At 44.4% G+C, this 27,837-nt stretch overlaps 1 protein-coding gene across 9 annotated transcripts in view; it reads left to right on the top strand.

Moving 5' to 3' along the window:
• PPP2R5C (protein phosphatase 2 regulatory subunit B'gamma) overlaps positions 1–27,837 on the top strand; it is a 137,920-nt gene that overhangs the window by 66,345 nt on the left and 43,738 nt on the right. For all 9 annotated transcript variants that reach the window (XM_019747154.2, XM_019747155.2, XM_074326919.1 and 6 more), the window contains one exon: positions 17,915–18,114. In XM_019747154.2, the coding sequence (XP_019602713.1) occupies positions 17,915–18,114 (200 nt within the window). The remainder of the gene's footprint in view (positions 1–17,914; positions 18,115–27,837) is intronic.

Genomic DNA, 27,837 nt, shown 5'->3' with positions numbered 1-27,837 from the left:
ACCCACTGCTGCCCCCTCCTTAGCACCCACCTTTCAGCTGGGAGTTATCTCCATGGACAGGCCCCCGGCCCCATCTCACCCTTTACTAGGGTTTCTTCTTTCCTAAAGTTGTTCTGTTTTTTGGCGGTTTTTTTTTCTTTTTCTTTTTACTTGCTTGTCTCCCCCACTTGAATGAACCCTCCATGAAGGCAGGGACCTTACCTGTTGGATCAAAAGCTTTATCCTCAAAGTAAGAACACCGTCTGGCACTCAACCATGTTGTCAAATGAACACCAGCCAGTAATAACAACGGTGCTGCAGGGCCGGTTCTAAGCTCTTACACCTGTCATCTCACTTCTTACATTCACCCCGAAGGGGGTACTGCCAGCGGCCCCATGTACCCATGAGGGGACGAAGCACAGGCTCAGCTCACCCTCCACAAGTGGCAGCGGGCGAGTGGAGGACTGAGGTGTGAGGCGAGGCTGCCTGACGGGCTGTGCTGTCGGGTCCCGGGCCACCGATGCTTCCAGTGAATGAGTGTGTGTAATAAGGTGACAGCTTGCAGGATTAAAGAGCAGGCATGGTCAGTAAATGAGAAGAAATTATTTAAACACTGTTTTAAATGATAGAAAGGATCAAAATAGAGAATTGCTGTATTCTATTCTGTAAAGACAAAGGCAGAAATGCACGAATTAAGAAACTGATAACAAAGAAGGATGAAGCCCAAGAGCTGGTTTTGGAAGAGGGGTGGGCAGCGGAGGAGGGGGAGGAGGGGGTTGTGTAAAGGCGACGCCTGGCTGGCCTAGTGAAGAGAGAAACCAGAGCAGCTCGCAGTAACAGGTCAAAGCAAAACGGAGCATCCCGATAAGTCCGAAGGTGGCATTTGGGAAAACTCAGCTTCCATGCTTTATTTGTGCTGTGTTTGTGTTTAACTTTCTGAAATCATTTCAAATATACAGAAAGTTGAAGAAGGGCACAAAGAATTTTTGTCAGGTTTCACCTGTTTGTCCAGCGTTTCGCCACATTTGCTCTGTCGTTTCTCTCGCGTGTGTATGTTTGGTCAGTGAGCATGGGGGTCTACCCAGCCCCCGCCCCCGGGAGGGCACGTCCCCCTTCCAGAAGGGAAGGGCGACCCCAGATGCAGGGCTCATCTCTTTGGGTTTCTGTTGTCTAGTCTTCTTGATCCTGCAAATCCTCACTATTTTGTGAGCTCATTGATGCCTTTAAACACATTGTTTTAAAAAACATGTTCTCAAGTATTTCCTGCTGCAGAGGAAAGACCTCTACTTTTATAGTCACGGGGGAGTCAAGGGCCTGCGGAGGACAGTTCTGGCCCCTGCACCCTGCTTCCAGGCCCGTGGCCATTCTTACCAGGGCCTCTGGGGCTTCGCCAGGACATCCCAGGTGGCTTCTCCGCCATCCCTCAGCCACGCCACTGCCCTGCACCCCCGTCGCAGGCTGTCCGGCCAGCCTCCCTCCACCTGCCCTCCAGCCCAGCAGTCCCGCTGCCTTGAAGGTGTGAGCCATTTACAAAATTCACTGTCCTTTTTAGTGAGGTTTTAGAAGGGAGTAGAACTAGATAAATATGTTCCGTCTTCCACCTACTAGTATAATCACAAAGCACGGTTTATAATGTTTTTTTAAAGAACATTATGAAAAGACTGGTTTGATGAATTAAATTATAGCACACATGTACAGTGAAACTCCAAACAATTACAAATGATGTTGGTCTGTGTATTGATCTGCGGCCATTCTTGACACAGGCTCGAGGGAGGTGAAAACCGGAGTGAGTGATGCGTGGTGTTCAGTGGTGTAGACGGGACTCAGCCGCCCTGTGTGTGCAGACTGTGCAGACCCCATGTGGACACACACCGAGCTGCCAGCAGCGCTTCTCTCTGAGTTTCCCTTATGTCATTTGCAGTTTTTATTTCACAGCAAACATGTATCATTTTCCTGAAAAAATTCTTCAAAAGCAATACATTAATATATCATATGTTAGCAGTTGAATAGTTGAATACTAAGTTCCAGTTTCATGTAAAGACCACTGGTTGACTACATGCAGAGAGAAAGATTTTACATAAGGTTCACGCCCGTGGCTTTCTTTCTGCATGTTCCTCCCTGTGCTACCACTTACCGGTTACTGTACTGAATTCTTTTTTTTAAATCATACCATTTTTCCCATTTCTGTCTGGAGATGCTGTTGTGTTTCCATCTTTTCCCCTCTAGGAACCTGCTGCTGGTACATTATAGTCTCTGGGAGAGGGGCCCTCACACAGCCTCTTAGAGCTAGAAAGAACCTCACTTTTCAGATGTGGAAACTGAGGCCCTGAAATACCAAGCAGCCGGTCACAGTGATCTGCTTGCTACTTTCCAGTGTTATTTATCTTCTTATCCCTGAGAGCTTCTAGTTACCTCCCCCCCAAAAAAATTCCAGCTCCACCAAAATCCTTTATAAGCCTATCAAACTTGAAGGATAGTTTTCCATTCTCCTCTAGTTATGCCACAAATTGATAGTTCTAAAACATCTGTGAACTCGTCAGAGAGATTGGCTCCTCTGTGACCCAGCAGACAGGGGTGTGATAACTGGATTTGGGGTTCCCTCGGCCTCTCCCCACCAACATTGCGTGGCTGCCCTCATGCCACAGCATTCTCTGCTGATCTAACCGCAGACCGCGGTCGGTGCACTATTTGCCAGCACATCCGCTTAATTGCCTTACACGCAGCCAGACGCCACCAAACTGAGGTTTCACCTTGTCCTGGGTACCATTTAGCTGCCGTGTGCATTAGTGGCCTGCTTACAGATGCCTGGATAGGATGAAAACCAGCATTGCTTCCGCGACGGATATTTTTCAAGGATAGGAGCATAAACAAGGTTGAGAGATAGAAGCTAACACGTCTGCTGGCATCCAGTTAACAGAAAACAAAAACCAGGCACCTTTATTGAGAACAGACTATTTCAGACGTCACTCTGAGCATATCCTATCTGTCCATTCACAGCAGCCCTTATGCTACTTATCCCCATTTTCCAGTTGGGGAAACTGAGGCCCAAAGAGATTAAAGTACTCTGCCTGAGATCACGCAGGTAGTAACAAGCCAAGCTGGGATTCCAATCCAGGTATTCCCGCTCTCCGCCCAAGTTCTACCCACCTTCGTTCTGCTGGGGCCATGTCTCGGGGGCTTTATAAATATTTGCTAAGTGAAGGATATAGAGTGAGAAACGAAGGGGCAGCTGCATCTAGTGAGGACCTCCAAGTGCCACGCGCATAAGTTCTTTTGATTTAAACCATAAAACGTGGACCATAGAGAACAAGGCTTTGAAAGTACCTTGTACAGAGGCGTAGATTTAGAGGACTAGACAATGGAGAGTCCCCCAAATGGCACCAGCTCAGGTCACCAGGAAGCAGTGTCCTGCTACAGGTCCCTCGAGGGCACTCTGTGTCCAGACAGGTGCTGCCACTGCTGGGTGCACCACTGTGGTGTTACTTTTGTAATAAAACACTCTGCTTTCAAATGCAGAGAGCTGTCGAGAATAAAGATTCTGGGGGTGCAGGCTGGGACGTGCCTGATGAGAGGGGAATCCTTTGAGACCAAGGGGGGCAGCAGGGCCCAAGATGGACGAGCCACCCCAAGGCTGGGATCTCACAGTCCCCAGGACCTGCCCAGGCTTAGGTTGGGAGGAGGAGCAACCTTGTCCTGTCCTGGCACGCGGTGCCCGCCCTGCCTCAAAGACGACTGAGGCTGCAGCGGCCCCGTGGAACATCTTGTGTGTGTTCTTGACACTTCCTGGGGATCAGCACTGCTGGCCAGCACGCAGTGGGGCTCTCGTCCTCCCCACAGGAGAGAGGAGCTCACCTTCCAGGTCCAGGCGGCTCACCTAGGTCCCCCCGGGAGACCCCGTTGCACTGGCAGACTTAACCCTGCCACCTCAAGGAGGTCGGAATTGAATGGAAGTGTGTACATGCATGAGTCAAAGCTTAAGCTCAGCTTCCTGTGCAATTTGGATCAAATATGTAGGGAAGGATCAGCCAAATTTTTTTCAGCACATGCAAAACAGTTGAGTTTCATGTTTTAACTACCGTAGTTCCCTGAAAATAAGACCCAGCCGGACCATCGGCTCTAATGCGTCTTTTGGAGCAAAAATTAATATAAGACCCGGTCTTATTTTACTGTAATAAGACTGGGTCTTCTATAAGACTGGGTCTTCTATAATGTAATATATAGTGTCTTATATAATGTCATACGTAATACAGTTGTGCGTGGTTTAAGGAGCGTGACGTAATCAGGCCTTTTTGTAAAGTGGCGAGTGGTGCGGGTCGTCCCCGGCCAGTTCCTCAGTACGCGCTTGCCTCCCTGCAACGAGGAGGAAGGCAGGGACCAGACTGGTCTCCTCGCTCAGTGGTCTGCTTTGTGCAGCTGGAGGGCCCCCTCTGGAGAGTTTCCTGGCGCATTGGGGGTGCACCTGGCTTTTGGCCTCCGACTGTGTGGGCTCCGTCCAAGGACCCACCTAAACTCAACCCTCGTGACAGGGATGTGGGCGAGGAACACGTTGCAGACGGTGTCACTGCTAATTACCCCCGCCACCTCGCCGTAGAGGGGCCCACTCAGGAGGTGCAGGCGTGGGAAGACGCGTAGTTATGGGTGTCACCCGGGATTATCCTCCAGTTTCACAGACTTGGGACCAGGCCCCTGGTGGGTCACATCTGCCAGGCACAGGGGACAGACCTGCCGCAGCACAGTTGGTCTTCCTACCAAGCAGCCTTCCAGCTTTTCTGTCTTATTGTTTCCAGCTCTCAACTAAAAGCTTTCTCTTTATAATTTAAGCATTACTTGAGACAGTGAAGTGACAGGTGTACGCTGTGTAGCTCCCCATTTTGTTTGTGCCTCAGGATCCTTTCCTGCCCTCCACACCAGGCATCCCACCCAGCCCGGCCTGAGGGCCACCCGTCTAGAAAGGGACACCCCTGCACAGCAGACAGAGATCCCTATAATGAACACCTGTGGTTCTGTCCTTGTCAGCGTCATTAGTGTATGTGACACATTTGTTGCATGCCTGTCATTTCCTGGGGTACAGCAGAGGTGGAGGATGCCACACCCCTCTGAGCCTTCTCGAATAGCAGCCAGGTTACATGAGAGCCCGTCAGAGCAAGTCAGGAAGCCCAGGGAAGGCTACTCCCTGCCATCAGGGCCCCTGGGCCCTTGGAGAAAAGAGCTAGCATTCCTCTCTATTGGCTTGTGACATTCCCAGTCTTGGTGCCTGGCAGGGATTAGTTGATGACTAGGTGTGATGAAGGCTGAAACCCAGCACGGGTTAATATTGACACAATAAATACTGATCCTCTAGGGGTGGGTGGTGGGCATGTGTGGAGATGCTGGGAGTGGGGACTAGAAGGGTCCAGCACTTATTTTCATCCACGCCTCCCCAGAGGGAAGACACATACACGCACACCCAGTCCGTGATGTTGTGGTTCCCGTGTGGCGTGCTGCCTGTATCACGTTAGGGCCCTGAGTCCCAGGGCTATCTCTGCAGGTCCTGGAACTCAGGCCCTGAGACTGGTTTGCTTGTGCCGTCCTCTAATCCTGCTGCAGCTCTGCACCAGACATCATGTGTGAAAAGCCCCAAATTCGTCATCAGCAAGCTCGTGTCCAGAAAGAACCACTCCTATGTGTCTATTTGAGACACAGAAAAAGGAAGTAGAGATCATAAAATGAAAGTGAAAAGTGTGTATATATTTTCATTGTGTCCTTTTCATAGCTCTACACTGTCCTGTCTGCTGATAAACATTAAAATTCTGAAATCTGCCTGTGGCAGTTTCTGGTTTGTCGCATGTGATAATAGCAGGTACTTTTCCTGAAATGGTACCTGTCCTTGCTTTAGATAAATGACCTACTGTGTGCTGGAGCTGTTGGTCACCAAGTACAGTAAGATTCTTTCATGTTTACTATTTCAGCAAAGATGCTCACCTGAGTGGAAGACGAGGTGATATGGACTCCTCCCGAGGCGCTGAACATGTGCTCATTTACAAGGCACTCTAGGTTCTTAAGCAGCAACTGTGGCTGCTGTGAATAAATCAGGCTGTTTGGGGATTTAGACCTTTCTTCCTAGGACCCTGACTTGTCTCAGTCTCTCCCTATAAGGAAGCCAAGGCTTCAGATTCACCTACGATCTCTTGAGTTCCTCTTACGCATCGCTTGTCCCGGGAGGTGGGGACACATTCTGAATATACACGTGTGTCCACAAGAGGTCCTGAAAGGACTTGACGCTTAGACTAATGTCTGCATTCTGCCCTCTGTTCTGAGGTGGAGTCTAGACTAGAAGTCATTTGTTTCTTCATGACACTTCCTCACTGAAAAACTCACTTGCCTTAATGAAGAGCTTTTCCAAGGAACCAGTCTTTCCTGAGCTTAGGCAGATCTCAGTCTGACCACACTGCCTCGCCACCCTCCCCCATTGCCTTCCCACCGGGTCCCTGGCAAGGCTACCACTTCTCAGGGGCACAGGGCGAGAATTAACTAGACCTTGGCTCCAGCCCCTGCTTTTGAAATGAAAAGATCTGCCTTATAAAATTACACTGTAATTTCATGAGAAAGGGATGGTGGGTGGGGGTTCCTGGTGGAAGGTTGTGAGGACAGTGTATGCTACCCCTTACTCTGTATGCAAATGAAGGCAGGCTGCAGAATCAGAATCGCAGAAAAACTGAAAGGGGTTGGGCCTCAGTGTCGGAGGGGAGCAGCTCGGGTTTTGGGGGAAGCCACTGGGGCTCCACACAGGATCTGCTGTCCTGAGCAGAGTTCACCCCAAATTTGGCCCAGGGTTAGCAGATGTATTCCTTCAGGCAGGGAGATCGAAGCAGCTGGATGCCTGTGAATAACACGCTGATGCACTAAGTGGGACATTAAAGGGAACATTCCTAATGCCGGTTGTCTCCAGCAGAACGTGTTTAAAGCAAAAGTGTCCCTGTAGAAACTTCTGGCCAGCCTCACATTGTTACCAAATTTCTGTCCAAATTAGCTTAGCAGGCAGGACTTTGGTTTTGCCCGAGCGCTAGGTTCCACCCAGAAAGCCTGGGAGAAGCAGTTTTCAGTGTGCTGGTGACAGGAAGGCACGCTGCTCGCCTGTTTCTCCTGGAACACCACCAAACGAAAGGGTCGATGACAGGCACACAGCACTCCGTGGTTTTAAACTAATGAACACTCTTAGCATAGTGACATTGTCCTTCAGAGTCATGTCGGCTTCGCGTCACCAGTGTCACTGCATCTCCTTGATATTAGGTAATACACAGAGCATGTGGGGGAGGGGCACAGTGGCTGTATTTAATAAAACAGTATCCACCGCCGAGACACCCGCTTAAGTATGCTGCACTTAAACCACCACATCTCATCAGGTCCCAGGCGCCGTGAGTGTGGGGCAAACCGTTTTATAAGGAATCCCAAAAAAGAAAGCGAGACCACCCATCGGGCAAAGATGCAACTTGATGTGGGGATGTTAACTTGGAAAGTGTGCATTAGGATGGACAAACTGTGATACTTGCATTCTGACACTGAGAAATTCATTGTCATTTTGAAAATTATCAACCAAATTAGGAACCATTTAGAGGATTAACTCAATTTTGAAATCACGTAGGTGCTAAGGGTCAGGGTACAAGTTAGTCTTACCGTTTCATCTACATAAAAGTGAGTATTTCAGTCAGTCGTGTTCATCAGGCTTTTGGGTTGTAGAAGTTGGGATCTATAGAGTAAGAGATCACTTTTACCACAAATGGTCCCTGACAGGCCAGCTCCCTGAGGGACCAGAGCACAAGGGTCGTGGTAGCCTCCTGAGAAGGCTGAGCAGTTGGTTTCATAGACTAGCCTTTTCTTTTGAGGTAGATCTTCCTGCTTCTGGCACCTTAATTTCAGTCCCTGTGTCACTTTTGAGGAGACCTTTCTTACTCTCAGATCAAGTTGTATCACTCTCTGTTTAAAAGGCATCTGTGATTCAAATCTCTCTACGCCCAGTACTTTCCACATTTTTCTATCAAAGTCTCTCTGACTAAGAGATTCCAGAGTGCTGAAATGCCTGCTCTGCGCAGTTTCTTTGAAGACCTTGATTTTATCTTGAGTTTGTGTAGACTGCGTTCTACCCTAATACATGTGGCATTATTTTAATATAAATATGTTGTAAATTCTGGTACTTTCCACTTAAATTACCTGACTTTATTCCCTTCTGGTTGATTTGTTCACTCAACAAATATCTGAGGCCCCACTGTGTGCTTGGCCAGTTTTAGCTACAGGAGATAAAGAGGTGAACAAAACAAAGTCCCTTCTCTGAAAATGTATGGTTAAGGATCCAGTGTGATTAATTTAGGGCTTGTGAAATGTGATCAGTGGTGTCCTGATTTAAGGTTCTGTCTTTGGGGGGAAATTGATTTTCCAGGAAAATGCACCCTATTTAATCTGTCCTGTAACTTCCAAGCCCTCTGGTCTGAGAAGAGGGCACCTATAAAGTCTTCCCTGAGTGGGGCCTCAGCCTTCTTGGCGTGACGGGGCTCCTGCTCTTCCTCCAAGACCAAGTTCAAGTTCCCCCAGGAAACCCTGCCCTCAACCTGCATCCCGGTCCCCCAACCCCTGGTTCTCATCATATCTCACGTGTCTCATTCATAGCACTTCACTCTTCTCACATGTTTTAGCTGTTGTTTTTCTTTTAGATCAAGTACAGTCATCCTCCCTTATCTGTGGGGAATGTGTTCCAGGACCCCCAGTGGATGCCTGAAACCACGGATAGTGCCAAACCCTCTATATACTAGGACTTTTTCCTATACATACAGACCTAGGATAAATCTTGATTTATAACTTAGGCACAGGAAGATATTAACAGTAATAATAATAACAGAGAAAATTATCACAACGTACTATAATTAAAGTTACGTGAATGTGGTCTCTTCTCCCAAACTGTTGTATTGTACTCACCCTTCACGTGATGCTGTGAGCTGATAGAATGTGGTGAGGTGGAGTGAGGTGAATGACGTGGGCATTGTGACATCGTGCTGGGCTGCTGGAAGCGTCACTTGACCACAAGCACTGAGATACCACGACAGTCCGTCTGATGGCCAAGACAGCTCCCAGGTGACTCACGGACAGGTAGCCTGTACAGTGTGGATATGCTGGGCAAAGGGATCGGTCATGTCCTAGGTGGGACAGAGTGGGACAGCGCAAGATTTTATCACACCACTCAGAATGGCGTGATTTAAAACTTATGAACTGTTTATTTCTGGAACTGGAATTTTCCATTTAATATTTTTGGAGCACAGTTGACCACACGTAACAAACCCGGATGGGGGGACTACTGTATCTTGTTTTAATTTATTTCTGTCTTATCAGTGCCTACTCCAGTGCCTTGTGTGTGTGTGTGTTGGGTAAATTGTTTAATCCCTTGTGATACAGGCTCCCTGGTCACTGTCGGAGCCTACTCTGAGAGCTCGGTATCTATGTGCCAGGCGCTTCACGCCGTGTGCTTTAGGTCCAATAGACAAGTCATAGCACCATTTATGTTACGCATTTGGGATCATGATTCTGATCTTTTCTGAGAGAAGGAGGGGAGTGGGAGAAACTGTATAAATAGGAAACAATTAGAAATCACTTAGAACTTCATCTTTATAAAAAAAAAAAGATTTTATTGGGGAAGGGGAACAGGACTTTACTGGGGAACAGTGTGTACTTCCAGGCCTTTTTTCCAAGTCAAGTTGTTGTCCTTTCAGTCTTAGTTGTGGAGGGCGCAGCTCAGCTCCAGGTCCAGTTGCCATTGCTAGTTGCAGGGGGCGCCGCCCACCATCCCTCTTGGGAATGGAGGAATCGAACTGGCAACCTTGTGGTTGAGAGCTCATGCTCCAACCAACTGAGCCATTCGGGAGGCAGCTCAGCTCAAGGTGCCGTGTTCAATCTCAGTTGCAGGGGGCGAAGCCCACCATCCCTTGTGGGACTCGAGGAGTTGAACCGGCAACCTTGTGGTTGAGAGCCCACTGGCCCATGTGGGAATCGAACCGGCAGCCTTCGGAGTTAGGAGCATGGAGCTCCAACCGCCTGAGCCACCGGGGCGGCCCTAGAACTTCATCTTGATTGGGAAACTTTTTCAATTAAAAAAAAGATATCCAGAGCTTAAATTCTTCAACATAAACACTATGTAGGGGAACATTAGACAATGTGTTGGGATTGTGTGTGTGTGCACGTGTGCACATGCGTGTGTGTCTCTGTGTCTGTATGTGTGTGTGTTTTCTAGTCCTAACTAAATTGAGGTTAGTTTGTAGGTTTTCGGGGTTGATTCATCTAAAGCGTTGTGGGAAAGCCTGACATATATACACATGCCTGGAATGTGTGCATGGACAGCTCTGGGGGACACCAGCTGGCAACCGTGGGTGCCTTTGGGATGAGAGAGGGTCTTTTTGTGTGTGTGTGTGTGCTATATGCATGTATTCTGCAGCCTTTTTAATTTGAAATATAACTCACATAGAGAAGCATATAAAACAGATATGAACTATAATGAAGTGATTATGAAACAAGTAGTCATGTAAGCACCACCCCAGACCAGGCACCCAGAAACCCCCCTGCAGGTCCTGTCTGGGTTTTAGGGATGCCTGTTTATAGAAATGAAATCATGCTGGATGCGTCCTTTCGAGCTCGCCTCTCTCCCGGGGCAGTGCTTTGTGAGGTTTATCCTTCTTGTGTGCGTTGTGTGTGCTGCATTCATCTCCGTCGTTTAGGGATGTTATGTAATGTCCACTGCTGCTGGGTACTTGCACTGCTGGTACTGCTGTGGATGTCCTTTTATGTATGTTGTGGTGCCCGTGGGCGTGAGCCCCGACTCGCAGGCGTGTGTGTGGCATGCACTTGCTAAAGCCTCAGCTGCAGCCCCCTGGCCCGGTGTGAGAATCCAGCTCTACACCTCCTCCCAGCACTTGTGTCCTCAGACTAGTGAGTGATCGTCGATCTGCTGGTGTCTCACGGTACCTCGTGGTGCTTTCGGTTTGCATTTGTCTGGTTATTAATATGCCATGATCCTCTCATATGTGGTTAGCCGTTTGGGATGTTATGTGAAGTTCCTGGTTAAGACCTTTGCCTACTTTTCTGTTGGTACTCTGGGTTTTTCTTACTGATTTATTGGAAATGTTAATGTATTCTGGACATGAGTCCATTGGCTGTCTGTATTCAAATAGTTCCCCTACTCTGTGGCTTTTCTTTTCATTCTTGGCGGTGTCTTGACGAAGAAAAACACTTGGTATTATATAGTTCAATTTATCAATCTTCTAATGATTAGTCTTTTTATGTAAGAAGGCCTTTCTCTCCCCCTTTCTCTACGTAAGATATTCTTCTGTATTATTTTCTAAATGCATTAGAGCTTTGTCTTTCAGATTTAACTCCAAACTCTCCAGCTTATTTTTTTCCACATAAAGATATTTTTATGTAACTAAATACTTTTAAAAAACAATGACTTAATTATTTTTTGTTCTTGTATATAATGTGATCCATTTCTCCTTCCTTCCTTCCTGTCCCTGGGAATCTACTTGTCCCAGTACCATATATTTAAAACGACCTTTCTTCACTGGTCTGTAATCCAGTTGGCATAAATCAAATACCCACATATGCACGGGCCTGTTCTGGACTCTGTTCTCTGGCATTTCAGGGCTTGGCTATTTTCATTAATGAAGCTTTACAGTTAGTCTAGATTTCTGGAACAGCGAATCCCCTACCCTGTTGTTCTTCTCCAAGGGGCCTGGTTAGTGCTGACCCTTTGCATTTCCATGTACAGTTTGGAATTTACTTGTCCAGTTCCTACAGTCTCTGCTGAGATGGATTGGGGTCGCGCTGAATCTGTGGGTCAGCTCGTGATCTGCTGAATGTTGTCCCATCCTGACGAAAGCATCAGACTCGGTGATGTAGTGAGAGCTTCTCTCCGAGAGGGGATAGGCGTCCCTCTGGGGGGGGGTCCCTTTGAGGGGGGGAGAGGCGTCCTTCTGAGACAGGGAAAGGTGAAGGGCGCTGCTCTCACCGCTTACATGCAGCGTTGCTCTGGCAAGACAAAGAACAGAGTCGGCATTTGCAGGTGAAGGGACGGTACACACAGGAAACCAAAGGGATTTACAGATATGTTATTAGAATTTATGAGTCAACCAAGGTAGCTAGATACAAAAGTAATGCCCAAATCACTTCTTCTGTACCGTTGCAGCAGTTAGAACATTGTCTTTTTAAAGATACTATTTACAGTAGCAGCAGAACATAATGAATACCTAAGAATAAATCTTAAAAAATGATGTGTAATAAGGAAAACTTGAGTAATGAGAGAAATATTCCATGTCCACAGATGGGAGGACTCACTATCACAAAGACTTCCATTCTCCCCAAATCAATGTGGGAAATTTAAAGGGCCGCGAATAGTCGAGACACCAAGCCAATCAAGGTGAAGGGCTGGCTCTGCAGACAGTTGGTCTTATTCTAAGGCGCTGGGACCTAAGACTCTGGTGTGGGTGCAGTGACGGGTGACAGATCAAGCATGCAGATGCTTGACCTAGGACAGAAGGGACACAGGAAGCATTGGGGCAACATGGTCATTTCAGAAAATGCTGCTGAGTTTGTTTTCTTGGTGGGAGGATTTGCCATCTGGAGCTCAGGTAGAATTTAGTGCATATTAATGAAGAATCCCAAATATACACCAAGTTGTTCGTAGTGAACTGACTATTCCTGCTGACTTTGCACTGAGAATAAATGACTGGAAGACGAGATGACGCCACAGCTGAGGTTCGGCTCTTTGCTTTTGGAGAAATTGCTCATTTGTTGCTGTTTTGCCTGAGGTATGTCTTACGGTGGGCTCATGACTTGCATATTTTCGTAGACCCTCGTGGGCCCCCTGCTCCCTGCCATTAAGAAGGCGGAGCGAACACTCAGGTTGCTGGTGGTGACACGTGATCTCTCAAGCTACCTTGGCTACTTAGCGAGTATTGTGTGACCAGTATTGTGTGACCAACTGGGAAGTAGTTCACACACTCGCAATTGTACCTTGGGGGCGTCTCTTGAGTTGATTCTTTGGCCTATAGTTTCTGCTGCTCTGTCTCTGTTTCTTTGGGGTCATGGTTATTTGGGAAAAGCCCTCATCTCTGTACCAGGAAGGCCTGGCTCTGCTGTCCTCTGTGGCTGTCGCGCAGAAAGTCGGTCCTTTTTGTATACTGGAATATTTCTTTTCACCGCCAAGACTTGTCATGTGAAAGTGGGCTTGGCTTTTTAAATTCTTTTTGTCTACAGAGTTCACATGATGCCTCCTTGCCTGTAGCGACGATTTGGTACTCAGCCTTAGCACGTCCTACGAGGTGGTGGTCCAGATGTATTCTGTCCCGTCTCACAGTCCCTGCTGTCGCTGAGGGACACATTCGCAGCCCCAGGAAAGCTGGCCGGGCTGTGATTAGCTGTTTAGGATGTCCTGGGAAAGCCTGAGGGCTCCTTGTTGCCTGCAGGGGCTCCAGAGCCATACCTCCAGTGGGCACCGATTTGTGGGTTAAATATTAGCACCTCTTACTTTTTTATTCTTTGTGGGAGAAGAAAACATTAGTGGAAGTCCCCGGGGCACACCCCCACTTTGGAGGTCAGGGGGCCGTGCACCAAGTCTATTCCATATCGCATGTTAGAATGCCGCCTCCCTCCCTGTGGGACCAGGGACACCTACCAAGCCAGAAAGGGTGCCACACCTGCTCTAATGGCAGCCTTCATTAAGCCTGCCTATCCATCATTTACTAATTACCGGCTTCCCTTTAGTAAATGTGTTTTTAGAAGAGTAACACGTCCATTCTTATCTCCGCCTCCTTTGTGTTATTTCATACGCCATGGGTCAGTGTCTTCTCCCCTCCTCCTCCCCTGCAGGTTTTACATGAGTATGCCCATGCATTTTGCTCCTTTTGTCCTTAAGGCTTTAACCTTGACATAATAGGGAAGCATCCCAAGTTCACATAGCAAATCAGTGAAAATACGGGGTGGCGTGGGGCGGAGCTAAAAAGATTTATACAAACATGAGGTGCTTGTGATATTGTTTGTGTAGAAGAATATTAGCATATTATAGCTCTCAACTTTAAAAATAATAAAAGGAAGCATTAACAAATGTTAAGAATGTTTTCCAGCCTAAACTGTGATAGCCTCGTTTATATTCTTTGCTCTTAGAGCAGCAGTTTTGATGTAATATCTGACTTTTTGGTGGTGTCACAGGACATTTCCTGGCAGGTGTCCTTTCTACACCCTTTCTAGTTAAAAAGCCCTGTCATTGGGCAACTCCAACAGGCTACATTTGTGCTGTTTAGTTGATATTCTCTGTTGGGATCAAGATATATTCATTAATAGGTTCTGAAACAAGTATGTCAGTATTATTAGTCTGTGTACAATTCAAAGTTAAAGTAAGCCACTGTCATGCATGGGCACAATTCAAACTCCATTATTATTATTATTATTATTATTATTATCTCTATTCTGCATCATAGAAGTAATTATAAGATTTGGGTCAAATCTTAAGGTCATGGTTTATTACTTAAGAGTTGGGCAGTCTTGAATACCAAGCAACTGAAGTGTAGTCTACCAACAATGTCAGTCCTGGTTAGTTTTCAACATTTGGTTTATAGTACATGGATAATCAGAAGAGTAAAGTCAAGTACAGGTTACAGTCTGTCATACCTTTTTTTTTGTCTTTCAAGATTAGCAATGCTAACTTATAAAGACTTTAGTTTTTAATTGCAAATCAATAAAGGCATAAAGCATATTCTTTCACCACCTCCACTCACTTTATTCCCCAGTGGTGCAGTCCTCTTAACACAGCAGAAAGTAAAGACTTTTTCAATATGCTGACCAATAAGCAGCTAAATTAATTTGCATTCAAAAACATGGAACTATTTGATAGGGACTAAGAATGCAGTATTTTTATTATTGTACTCAATTTCATGGTTATATAGATTTTTTTTAAATAATGAAATTATTTTTTTTTAAGTAATAGCCAAATGAAGTTTTAAAAAGTAAAGAGAGCTCAGGAGATTATAATCATAAACTTTTTTATAAAGTATAAACAAATATAGTACTCTAACACCTTAGCTGTCTGGAAACCTGGAAGAATTGACATAATTTCCAGAAAGTTGAGATTTTCTTGCCTTTTAGAGGAATTTTAGATGGAAATTATATGAAAAAAAGATTTTACCCTCCTCTTCCTTCTTAATCATAATAGGTTTGTTTTAGTGTTTTGGTGATAGCAAGTCTTTTCTCTGAATGTCAGTCACTATACTGTGTTTTAAAAGTGAACAGTGCTTTCAGGCCTTTTGATGTATGGAAGATTTCTTTGACACCACCCCAGATGACCCCAGCATCCGTCTGGGTCTCGATGCCGTTGTGTTAGAGTGCATTGTACAGTCACACGTGTGCTGTGCCACTTCCCCGCGTGGTGGCCGTGAGCAAGGCGTGTTAGCACGCAGGGTCTGTCATCATCTCCACCTGGTGCAGCCGTGCCTGCCCGGCTCTGTGCTTACAAGGTTCATGACGAGCTGTGCCTAGTGGGGTCACCTGGCACTTCTTAGAAGCCATGCTGAGTAGGTCCTGAGTGAAGGGTGTCAGGGTGGCCCATAGGGGAAATGAGGACTTCTTAGTTCTCTGCAGTGCCGAGCATGAGCATGTCCGAAGGTCCCAAATAGACAAGCTGTGACTCTGTGACTGCCAGAGGTGATCCCGGCAAAGCAGATCAAACGAGGTGATCCCGGCAAAGCAGAGGGAGGACTAAGGGCACAGACACGAGGGCTGGAGTCAGGCGAGGAGGCCGTCCAGAAAATGACAGCTTTTCATTGGAAAGGCTGGTCGTGTGACTGTTAGGAGACCCAAACACTGTAATGACTGTTACTTGTTCAAAATGACTGAATAGTCACTGAGTAATCACAGTGTTTGTGAATCACATTTTGGTTTCCATGGTTCCCTAAGTGTCCTGCAGGCAGTGTGCCTTACCCCCTCACCCACATCCCTGCACGCAGTACAGGAATCGCGGGGACACGAAGTGGGTCAATTCAGGTTTGGGCATCGGGGACAGAGGGAACTGGAGAGCAGTCTCCTGGCACCTGCTCTCCAAAAGCATCTCGTTGAGGAAGAAATCGTAAGCTAGCTGGCTACCTGTTGAAAGCAGCAGGAAGTGCTAAATGGCTGGCTCAGTCTCGCACATCATGTCTAACTAGGAAGTAAGGACTGGCCTGTAGAAGAACCCAGAACAGGAAGTGGACAGGTAGGGCTGGAAGGCAAGAAGTGTAGGGATGGCTATCGGGAAGAAGAGGCAGTGAGCATGGGCAGATGAAAGCTGGAAAGTCCAAGGGCCCAGGAGGTATGCCTTGGGTGCAGGCTGGTGGGGGGCAGTGGTCTCAGGACCCCTTCACACTCCGCAAAACCAGGTAGGCCCCCAAAACTTTTGTCTATGTCGATTTAGCTGCTGACATTGACCACGTTCGAAATTAAACCACACACACAAAAAGTTAAGTATTATTAATTCATTACTAAAATAATAAACCTGTTACTTGTTACCAGAAATAACATAGTGTTATGAAAATACCATGTTTCCTAAAACAAAAACAAACTTAATGAGAAGGTGGCATTGTTTTATATTTTTGCAAATCACTTGAACGTCTGGCTTCTTGGAGATAGCCAGCTTCTCCTGTGTGCTTCTGCGTTCTGTCTGCTGCCACATGTTTTGGTTGAAGTGTAGGAAGACTGGTTGGGAAGAGCAAGAGCGTCTTAATAGCCTTGGGTCATTGTGGACATTTTCTTTGCTATTACACCAGAACTTAACAGAGGGGTGTTTTCTTGAAGGGATCGGCGGTGTGGAATCTGAAACCATATCACTAAGCTGTCTACACTTTATGACACTAAAATCCAGAGGATTGTCGTGCCCTTCGAAGTGCTCCTTTGTCCTTGAATGAGTGTAGTGCTGTTTATTCATCCCTCGGGAAGTACTGGTCACTGAGTTCTACAAATCTCCTGAGACATTTGTAAATCACAGACACGTTTCAGTATATTTATCAGTAAATGCTGTCGTTAGCATCAGCCTCATCTCTTCCTCACCCTGGGAAGCTGTCAAGCTCACACTGGCAGATGGAAGTTTCCCAAGCTTCCCGGAATCCTGGAAAGGGACACAGAACTCCATTACTTCCCAGCCCTACGCTGACCCTCTAAACCTGTTTCTTAATCTTGTATTGTTGTGAAGATGACACGAAAAAATTGTGTAGATGTCTATAAAGCTTTTAGGTTGGTACCTGGCCCAGGTAAGCACTCAGTAAAAAATAGTGGTGGTGGTTATTATTAGTGATTTTCTATACTGCTGTCATCATAGGTGATGTGTGATAACCCAACCCCAAATGGGGAATGAAAAGTGCTTTGTGGAGCAGCAGGGGTTTATAACAGCTCATTTTGGCAATCTTCAGACTCCCCTGTACGTGTACAGCACTAGCAGACCTGAGGAGACGTCCTTCCCGTGTCCTTTTCTTGTCTTGCCTATACCTGTGATCTCAGTTGTCACGTTGGTGTCAGTGTCCACGGCCCTCACCCCAGGCCGAGGCCTGTGGATCGCCTCTTGTTCCGTTGCCCACACGGTGTTGGCATGTGATAACTGGCTCTCAGATAGTATTTACTGAATGAACACATTTAGAGGGAATTTATTCTGAACTGCTCTCGATGTAGTCTCAGAGTTAAGAAGTATAGAAACTATCATATGAAGCATATGTTCTGAGCAGTGACTAGTGTTTTTTTCTTTTCATTTTCTTTAAGGAATGTTTAACCTCTAGTCACCCCACCCCATTGCTTTTTTTCGTGAATATCTATTAATTCAAAATAAAAATAGTAGAAGGCTTTAAAGTGTTTCACAATAATTTGGGGTCAAGCATTTTTGTGATCAATATTCTTTGCTTTCTATTTTCAGATGTTCCTCCTGCTGATCAAGAGAAGCTTTTTATCCAGAAGTTACGTCAGTGTTGTGTCCTCTTTGACTTTGTTTCCGATCCACTAAGTGACCTAAAGTGGAAGGAAGTAAAACGAGCTGCTTTAAGTGAGATGGTAGAATATATCACCCATAATCGGAATGTGATCACAGAGCCCATTTACCCAGAAGTAGTGCATATGGTAAGTGATTACAGCTTAACCAGCATGTCCCAACCCTGAGGTACCACCAGGACTCGGGGATTCTAGAATAAGCTCAGACCTTTGAGCCTCACACAACACTTCCCACAAAAAAAATCCTCCTGTTCCAGAATTTGTACTTGTGCCTTGAAGAATGAAAATCTTTGCAATGTGTCCTGGATTTTAGTGATAATAACAGTGAGAGAAATTGAGTGCCTTCAGGGGGCCAGCTGAAGTGTTAACTCATGTAATTCTCACAAGTACTCTATGGCGTAGAGATGTTAGAACTTTTATTTGCACTTATTAGCTTAGCCTGTTTAAATTGTTTCTTTTTAACATATATAACATTAATATAATAATGCCCGTACATAACAATAGAAGTAAACATGTTGCCCACACGTGTGCAGGAAAATTCTAAGGATGGGGTGGAGTGAAAATAATGATGTAGCCAAGCTGGTGTCAGGACAGTCCATCCTGATTGGCCGGGCCAATTGTCAATGCCGGTATCAGGACACACCCAATGATGTAGCCAAGCTGGTGTCAGGACAGTCCATCCTGATTGGCTGAGCCAGTTGTCAATGCCGGTATCAGGACACACCCAACTCTGTCATCCTCCAGTTAACTCATTGCTGGTTTCATTCAGCTCCCAAATCTCAGACCTCTTGGGTCTCATATTTCACAGCCTGGTTTCAGGTCTTTTGCAGACTGTCACTGTGACCTCAGTACCACCTGGAAACACGTGATGCCTAAAGTTACTAAAACTCTTATTGACACTGAACTCCATTTTTCTGTTGAGTTTTTTTGAATTGTTGATGTTTTATCTGCCTTTGAAATTAGTACTCCTTCCCCAGTTAGTAGGGAGTTCTTGTTGCTTAATATAAAATTTTAAATCCTGATTTTCATTGAACTCCTTAAGTTTCTGATTTTTCCCCCAAAGCTATATATTTTGGAATTGACTTGTTGACCTAAATTATGTTTATTTCTCACTTTGGTATGTTTGCTTTGGAAAAAGAAGGTGAAAATAATGTTCTTCTGTAATTCACAATCTGTTGTGTCAGGAGTTGCGATCAAATTAATTGTTTTAATTTATTATTATTAACTCTTAAAGTTCAGAATTTACCAGCGTGTGGTCATCCTAGGGCTGCAAGGGCCACATAGGGCCCTTCCCCAAACTCACACCTGAAGAACAGTCGTAGGCACATATACTGAGCAGTAAATACTCTAAAACCTTACCCATTCAGACTAAGGAAAATTGGGGAATATCTTTTTTTCTCTCCTTAATTTCAATTCTCAATTACTTTGGAAGGCCTCCAAACCCTAGGATCACAAAAGTCTCTAATATCCTAATACTGTCATAATTTTTTTGTTCACAATACACTTTATAATCTTCCTGAACTTTTTTTATGGTGCAGGGTAGGGATAAAACTTTAACTGTCTTCTAAGATGATGGGAAAATCGTGTATTGAATATTCCATTTCCCCCGTTGATTTTAAATGCTTTTTATTATATAGTTATATTTATTTTTAAATTTATTAATATATATTAAATGTATAAACACATCAATTTATTCTACATTAAATCACATGTATGGAAGGGTTTCTGTTTTTAAGGAGCCTTGGCTGCTGGCAGCCCCTGAGTCCCACTCTTAACCCTAGAGGGGAGTCTGCAGAAAACGAGAGTTCAGTTGGCCTGGTTTGCCTCAGATGCTTGCCTTTGACCCAGTGTGGCCCGCCTGCTTGAATCAGTCTGTCGCCTGCATTTATTTCACAGTAGCAGTATGCATTCACAGAATCACTTAGGATACTTAAAACCATTAAGACTTCTTTTTTTATTAAATAATCATTACTTCTCCTCAAAAAAAAATTTTTTTTTTTTAAATCATGACCTCTCTTCTCCCGGTCAAAATTGTGTCCTAACTAGGTTCTCTTCCTGCTGTCCTCACTTTGTTCCCCACCCTGAGGTTAAAGCCCGGCTGCAGTGTTGGACAACTTGCCCTCTAAAGCATTTAGCAGACCTTGAGCATCTACTGTGGGCCAGACACTGTCAGGGGAGGAAACAGGGTGGAGCCAGATTTCTGCCATTCCAAAGCTTTCCTGTTTGTGGAGAACAGGCTTCAAGTAATGCAGCCAGTTGTGTGTCATTGTAGGTTATGGTAACACTGTGAAGGAAAGTGTAACGGAGTGGACACAGGTACAAGCCTGCCATATGCCCAGGTGGTGGGAGAAAGGTGCAGAGAAAAGTCTGTGTTTGGTGAATTAGACTGGCCCGTGAAGATAGGTGCACAGGAGGTACTTCTGTGTCACCAAGAGCACAGAGGACTGTTCACTCTTTGCTGTGCTCTGATTGGAGGGGGTGAGGTGAGAGCACAGCCTTTCCCTTACCTCCAGTTTGTCTGGAGCTTTGGGGGTGCAGGGCGGGGTGGCGGGCAGATAGCATATCCATGTTCACTTGCTATTGTTTTGTTCTGGAGACACGGGGCCTTGATGAAAGGTATAATGAAAGAAGAAAGAGTGTGGTGGGGGTGATTCTGACCTCACAGAGGTTGCGTGGCTGCAGAATTTGAGCAACCAATAGGACTCCACCCCGAACAGTGCCTGGACCCAACATGGCAGGTGGAAAAGATGGGGCCCCTTCGTGGCTCCATCCAGGGGCCCTGGTGTGCTTGCCACTGACCCAGCACACAGCGGTGTGCTTGAAAGATGCGTGTGTGTGTGTGTGTGTGTGTGTGTGTTGTCATACTGTGTTTCCCTAAAAATAAGACCTAACCGGAAAATAAGCCCTAGCATGATTTTTCAGGATGACATCCCCTGAACATAAGCCCTAATGTGTCTTTTGGAGCAAAAATTAATATAAGACCCAGTCTTATTTTCGGAACGGAGTATTTTTATAGATATTAATTTCCATATGCTTTGAAGAATCCAAAGCTTTAAAGAATTGTACTCCTTGTGCTTACTTCTTTTAAATAGATTGCCTGTTAGACTGGACTACTGCAGGGGTTTTTAACAGGTGCAGAGAGGGAACTCACATACCATACAATTCACCCATTTAAAATGTACAATTCTGTGGTTTTTAATATAGTCACAAGATTGTGTAGCCGTTATCACATCTAATTTTAGAACATTGTCGTCCCCCTAAAAGAAACCCCATACCCGTTATCGGGCACTGCCGTTCCTCCCTAACCCCCCCCCCAGCCCCTGGTGACCACTCATCTCCTCTCTGTCGCTATCGAGTTGCCTAACCTGAGCAATTCATAGAAATGGAATTATGCAGTATGTGGTCTTCTTTCACTTCGCATAAGGTTTTCAAGGTTTATCCACGTCGCAGCCTGTATCGGAGCTTCTTTTCATTGCTAAGTAGTATTCCAGTATATGGTTATAGACCACACTTGATTTATCCATTCATCGTTGATGGTCTTTTGGGTTATTTCTGCTGCTTGGCAGTTATGAATAATGCTTCTGTGAGCATTCGTGTACACGCTTTGGTGTGCATATATGTTTTCATTTCTCTTGAGTATTTACCTAGGAGTGGAACTGCTAGGTTACATGTTAAATCTACGTGTTTAACGTTTGAGGACCTGCCAGACTGTTGTCCGCAGAGGCCACGCCATTTCACATGCACCACAGTGTGTGACGGTTCCAGTTTCTATATCCTCACTACACTTGTGATTGTCTGCCTTTGATGACCGCCGCCCTCGTGGGTGTGAAGTGGTGTCTCACTGTGGTTTGGCTTTGCATGTCCCTCATGGCTGTGTGTTTATACGTGATAGACTTCAGTCCTAGAATGTAAGAGAACCGTCCAGATCGTCTAGCCTGACCCCTTTATCTTCCAGATTAAAAACCTTAGGTTCAGGAAACGAGGATGAAAAGGAGCGGTACCCAGGGGTAAACTCCCGGCATCTGTATTCTCAGGCCTAAATAACAAACTTCATTGTCTCTTAATTTCAGTCATCTTTAAAAATATAACCAGCCATCTGGTTTTTTAATTACATTATCTAGTTCATCTGTTTTTTCAGACATTGGCATTTTTCTCATAGTTAAAACACTGCTAGCAAAACCAAGGAGCCACTTTTTTCACGGAATACCAGTTTTACTTGAAGAATGACTGACAAACTGGTTATTCAGACTTGAACATTTAGCCAGCATTTTCTCACTAAAACGAGAATGTCAGTCTCAGGAAAACAACTGACAGTGTTTGTTGTCGATGATGAAACTCGAGGTTTCAGATGAAAATCTGAATTTTGGAAAATTTGTGTCTGTGGGAACCTCCTCTTCTCGGTGCCACAGCCTCTCCTGCTGGGATCGGGGGTGAGATGAATGGATGGGAGCTTTTAATACATGTGACATATTGAGTCCCCACTGGAAGATGTGCATAATTCATGACCAGTAATTTCCAGATGAGCAATAAAAGATGTTTCAGAATCACTCACAGGCCAGAGAGCCATTCAGGTGCACGACACCCCCACTGAGGAGATTGGAGGCTCCACAACAGTGACCCTTTATCACCTCTTGGCTAGTTTTGCTGGAACACCAAAGAAGTCCACTTACCTGAAAGGGCTGTTAGTCACCCCTCCCTCTTCCGGCTGCGTGTCTGTGGGAGACGGATGTTTCTTCCTCTTTCAACCAAACCAGCATTCTAAACGCAGGAGCAGACATGAGCAGCCAGCTGTTTTCTATAAAGCCAGACGTGAAAGAGGTTTGCAAAAATGTAAACCAGTGCCACTCTTCTCACTGAGTTTGTTTTCGTTTGGGGAAATATTTATTATGAGTTTTTTTATGAAATAAATAATATTAGTTGTTAAGAAAAATTATTTTTTGTAAATGTATGTTATTTGTATTAAGACATAATAGTTTATTATTTTTAATGACTTAATATTTTTTTTTAATTTCTCTGGTCTAATTTCCAAAACAGTCAATATCAATAGCTATAACTCTCTTAGACAAAAGCTCTTCGGGGTCCTCAAGATTCTTAGGTGATTAAAGGGTCCTGAAACCAAAAAGCTTGAGATCCACTCTTCTGAAGGAGTGCCAGTGAGAGGCCACAGCTGGCACCACCGGGGAGCTGGTTAGAAATGCCTCCTCGTGGGCCGCCACCGTCACCGGGTGTCCAGTTCTTCTGTGCCAGGAGCTTCAGAATCACTGTTGAGATGAACCTTCCTGCGCTGCCCACCTGACATTAGAGCCCTCATAGGGGGGCCCAGGACAGGTCTCTTACCGGCGCAGGCCGTAAACTACCCGGAAGGAAGACTTGCGTGCTTCCTCCTGTCTCCCACGGAAGTCAGCTCACTGCCTGCCCGCCGTTTCCTAGGGGCTCTGAGAACGGTCCCTGATGCCACGTTTTCTGCATAGACGTGTGCACTAAGACTAGTGTCAGCAGTCACAGGTGAACATAAGCTGAAGGGCAGAAAGGGGTTGGCTAGGTTGACAGCAGAGTGAGTTGGGTGGCACACCGTGGCCTCTCCAGTTACCCACACGTTCCGTGCTGGGTTATAAGAAGACAGTGAATAGCAGCGGTGACTGCCCTACACCGCCCCCCTTGTCTGGGAGACTGTATTCAGAGGAATACAGTGCAGACTATAAATAGTAGCTGCCTTTGGGTGGTGTGATTATGTGGATTTTCCCCTTTTACTATATTTTTGTAATTTTTGAAAATTTTAATAATAATTTTGTCGTCATCAAAAATCATTAAATATGTTTTTCTTTTTGGAAAAACAAGCTCTCCATATGTAGTATAATAGTATAATAGTACTGTTCTTATCAGGACCCAAGTTGGATTTCCAGGAAAAACAAGTTCACATTTTAATGGTACTGCTGGTAAATGACTTGTCTTGTGCTTCACTTAAGGATTGACGTGGGACGCTCTCCTTCTTCTGTTGTCATATCTGATATACATAGTGTGTTCTGGGAAGTATTACTTGCTGTAAGGGAATGGGAGAGGAAAGAATGTTTTGAATAAAAGAAGGTAGCGTATTAACCAGTGAAGCCTCAAATAGTCTACAGATTTTCAAGTGGTGATTTCAGTCATGCGTTCCCCTTTGTGCTCAGTTGTTTCTGCTTCACCAGAGTCACCATCACGTGTGCGCTGACATCAGCGAGAGCTAAAGTGATTAAAACAAAGTGCTTTTGGAATCCAGAGAATGATTTTTCTACTTTAAATAGTAATGAGCCATTTCTTGGAGATTTGCTCTTATTTCGAGAGAATTTCCCATTGGATTGTTTGATGTTTTTGAATTATAAAAGAAATGCATGTTTGTTTTATAATAAGTGAAATAAATACAAAAACATAGGAAGTAAAACTTCATCTTTTTCCTGACTCCACTCCCCCTACCCCCCAATTCTACCTACACCCATCCCGATCTCCAACCGAAACTTTTTTTTTTTTTTTCAAAAGGCTACTAAGAAACTTTTGGGGATGATGGATGTATTCATTATCTTGATTGATAGTTTCACAGATGTTTGCATATGTTTAATGTATCAAATTGTACACTTTAAATATGTGCGATTAATTATATGTCAATGATACCTCAGTAAAGCTGGGGTGTTTTTTTTTAAGCTCCTAAGTTGATGGGTATTTCTTTGGTCTAGGAGCTCAGTGAAGAAATCCTAGACACTAGGGACATTGTCACCAAGAAGGTTTGGGAACTTAATGCCTAGTAAATAGCTTTCCGTTACATTTTTTTAAATTTAATTCACGTACAACAAAAATCACTCTTTTTAGTGTACGCTTCTCAGAGATTTGATAAATAAATAACCACCAGCACAGTTAAGATAGAGAACATTTCATTACCCTGAAAAAGTTACTTTATGCTACTCCTCTGTAGTCAGGCCTTTCCCGTCCCCGTTATCCCCGGCCATCACTGGGCTGTCCTCCAGCCCATTCATTTTGTCTTTTCCAGACTGTCACATAAGTGGATTCGTCTGGTGTGTAGCCTTCGAGTCTAGCTTTTTTCCCTTAGTATCATCTGCTTGAGAGTCATCCGTGTTGAGTTATCAATAGTTCGTTCCTTTACTTGCTCAGTAGTATACAGGAGTAGCACAGTCTGCCCACCCATTCCCCAGTTGAGGGATATTTGGGTTATTTCCAGTTTGGGGCAATAAAATTATAAATATTCATGTACAAGTTTTGGACATAGGTTTTTATTTAACTTGGGTAAACACACAGGAGTGGGATTGCTGGGTTGTATTGTAAGTGTCTGTAGCTTTCTGAGAAACTGCCCCACCATTGGACAAAGTGGCTGTACCATTTCTGCACTCCCACGAGCAGTGTGTGAGAGTGCGAATTGCTCCGTGTCCTCCTCTACATTTGGTATCAGCAGTCCTTTTATCTCCTTTGGCTTTAATTTGCATTTGCCTAATTACTAATAATATTGTTACTGAGTTTGAGATGACTTTCCATATCCTGGATGCACATTGTTTGCCACTTCTGTGATTTGCAAGTATTTTCTCTGTGGCTTATCTTTTTCTTTTAACAGTGTCTTTTATAGAGTTTTTTATTTAGATGAAATCTAATTTATAATTTGTTTCTTTCATGGGAAGTGCTTTTGGTGTCATATCTAAGTAATCCAAAGGTTTTCTCCTAAAAGGGTTGTAGTTTTACATTTAGGTCTATGATGCACTTTGAGGTTCTTTTTTTTTTTTTTTTTACATGGATGTACAAGTAATTATATTTATGGAAAAGTGTTTAAAAGACTAACCATTCTCCATTGAATTGCCTTTGCACCTCTGTCAGCAATCATTTGACCATATCTGTGAGTCTTTTTCTGGATTCTCTCTTCTGTTCCATTGATCTATATATCTGCTCACCAATCCTGTCTGCGTTATTGTCACCTTGTAGTAAATATTGAGATCGGGTAGTGTGAATACTCCATCCCTGTTCTTCTTTTCCCAAATTGTTTGGCTGTTCAAGTTAGTTTAACTTTCCATATAAATTTTAGAACCAGCTTGTCGTTATCTACAAAATACCTTTCGGGGGTTTTGATTGGATTGCTTTGAATATGTAGATTTGGAGAGAATTGGTATCTTAACAGTATTGAAACTTTTGATCTGTGAGCGTAGTGTATCTCCCCATTTTGCTCTTCTTTGTTTTAGTCTTCAGTATGTGGATCCTACATGTATCTTTTTAGACTCACAAATAAGTATTTCATTTGGGGGTACAATTGTAATTGGGGCTGTTTACTTTCTAATTCTAATTATTTATTGTCTATTTTTCTTGCAGTTCCATCAGGTTTTACTTAATGTTATTTGGTATATAAATGTTAGTATTATTTATTAGTTGAATTGATCCTCGTCTTCATCATTATCAAGTGATCCTTTTTATCCCTGGTAATGGTATTTGCTCCAAAATCTACTTTGTCTGATGTTAATGTAGCCACTCGGCTCTCTCGACTGGTATTAGTGTGGTACTTCGTTTTCCTGCCTTTTTCCTTTGACCAATTTCAATCTTTATAGCTAAAGTGAGTTTATTGCAGACAGCACATAGTTGGGTGTTGCTTTTTTGTTCAGTCAGGCAATTGCTGCCTTTCGATTGGGGTGTTCAAGCCATTTGTTTTCTGTGTGAGTATGGATATGTGGGCTTTAAATCTGCCATCTTGCTGTATTTTCTGTTTGTTCCATTTGTTCTTGTCCCCTTTTCCTCTTGTTCTGCTTTCTTTTGGATCGACTGAGCACTTTCATGAATCCATTTTATCATCTCCTTTGTTGGCTTTTTAACTATAACTCTTACTTGTTTGATCTCAAGTATTTTGCTTTTCTAGAATATGCCTTTCACTTATCACAGTCTCCTTCAAGCGGTAACATGCCAGTTCACATAAAGCATAAGAACTCGACAGCAGTACACTTGCACGTCTCCTCTCCTAGCCTTTCGCGGTCTTTGCCGTGTATAACATTTTACCTCTTCGTATGTTATAAACCCCTCAACATACTATTTATTTTTTATTTTTAAACAATTATCTTTTAAAGAGATTTAAGTAATTTTTACTACCTTTTCTACTTCCCCAAGTACCATTTTTAGTGGTCTTCTCTCCATTGTGTAGATCTAGAAATCCATCTGGTGTCGATGTCTTTCTGCCTGACGACGTTCTTTAGTATTTCTTGTAGCGCAGGTCTACTGGTGATTAATTCTTTCTGTTTTTGTCTGTCCAAAAAAGTCTTTCTTTTGCCTTTGATTTTGAAAGGTGTGCTTGTGGAGTATAGAACTCCAGGTCCAGGTTTTATCCTTTGCCAGTTTTGCTCCACTGTCGTCTTGTTTGCACCATTTCTGGTGAGAAATCTGCTGCCATTCCTGTTTTTGTTCCTCTGCACAAACGGTATCTTTTTTCCCTCTGGCTTCTTTTAAGATGTTTTCTTTTGTGATTTTTAAGCAGTTTGATTATGATGTGCCATGGTTTCCCTCTTCTTGTGTTTGGAGTCCGTTTATAGTTTTTATGAAATTTGGAAAAGTGTCTGGTCTTTATCTCTTCAAATACTTTTTTCTGCCCCCTTCCTGTCCTGCAGGGATGTCAGTCACATAGGTGTATATTAGGTTTCTTTGAGCTGTCCCCACAGCTCACCAGTGCTTTTTCTAGTCTTTTTTCTTTCTTTCTTTCATTTGGTAGTTTCTCTTGCCATCTTCAAGTTCACTAATCTTTCCTGCGATGTTTTATCTGCTGTTAATTCCCACCCAGTAAAATTTTCACCTCACACGTAATTTTCACCTCTGGTAATTGTGTCTTTTTTGTACCTTCACGTCTCC

This window comes from Rhinolophus sinicus, linkage group LG03 (assembly GCF_036562045.2).
Source record: "Rhinolophus sinicus isolate RSC01 linkage group LG03, ASM3656204v1, whole genome shotgun sequence".
Taxonomy (NCBI): domain Eukaryota; kingdom Metazoa; phylum Chordata; class Mammalia; order Chiroptera; family Rhinolophidae; genus Rhinolophus; species Rhinolophus sinicus.
This window is presented reverse-complemented; position numbering and strand designations above follow the sequence as displayed.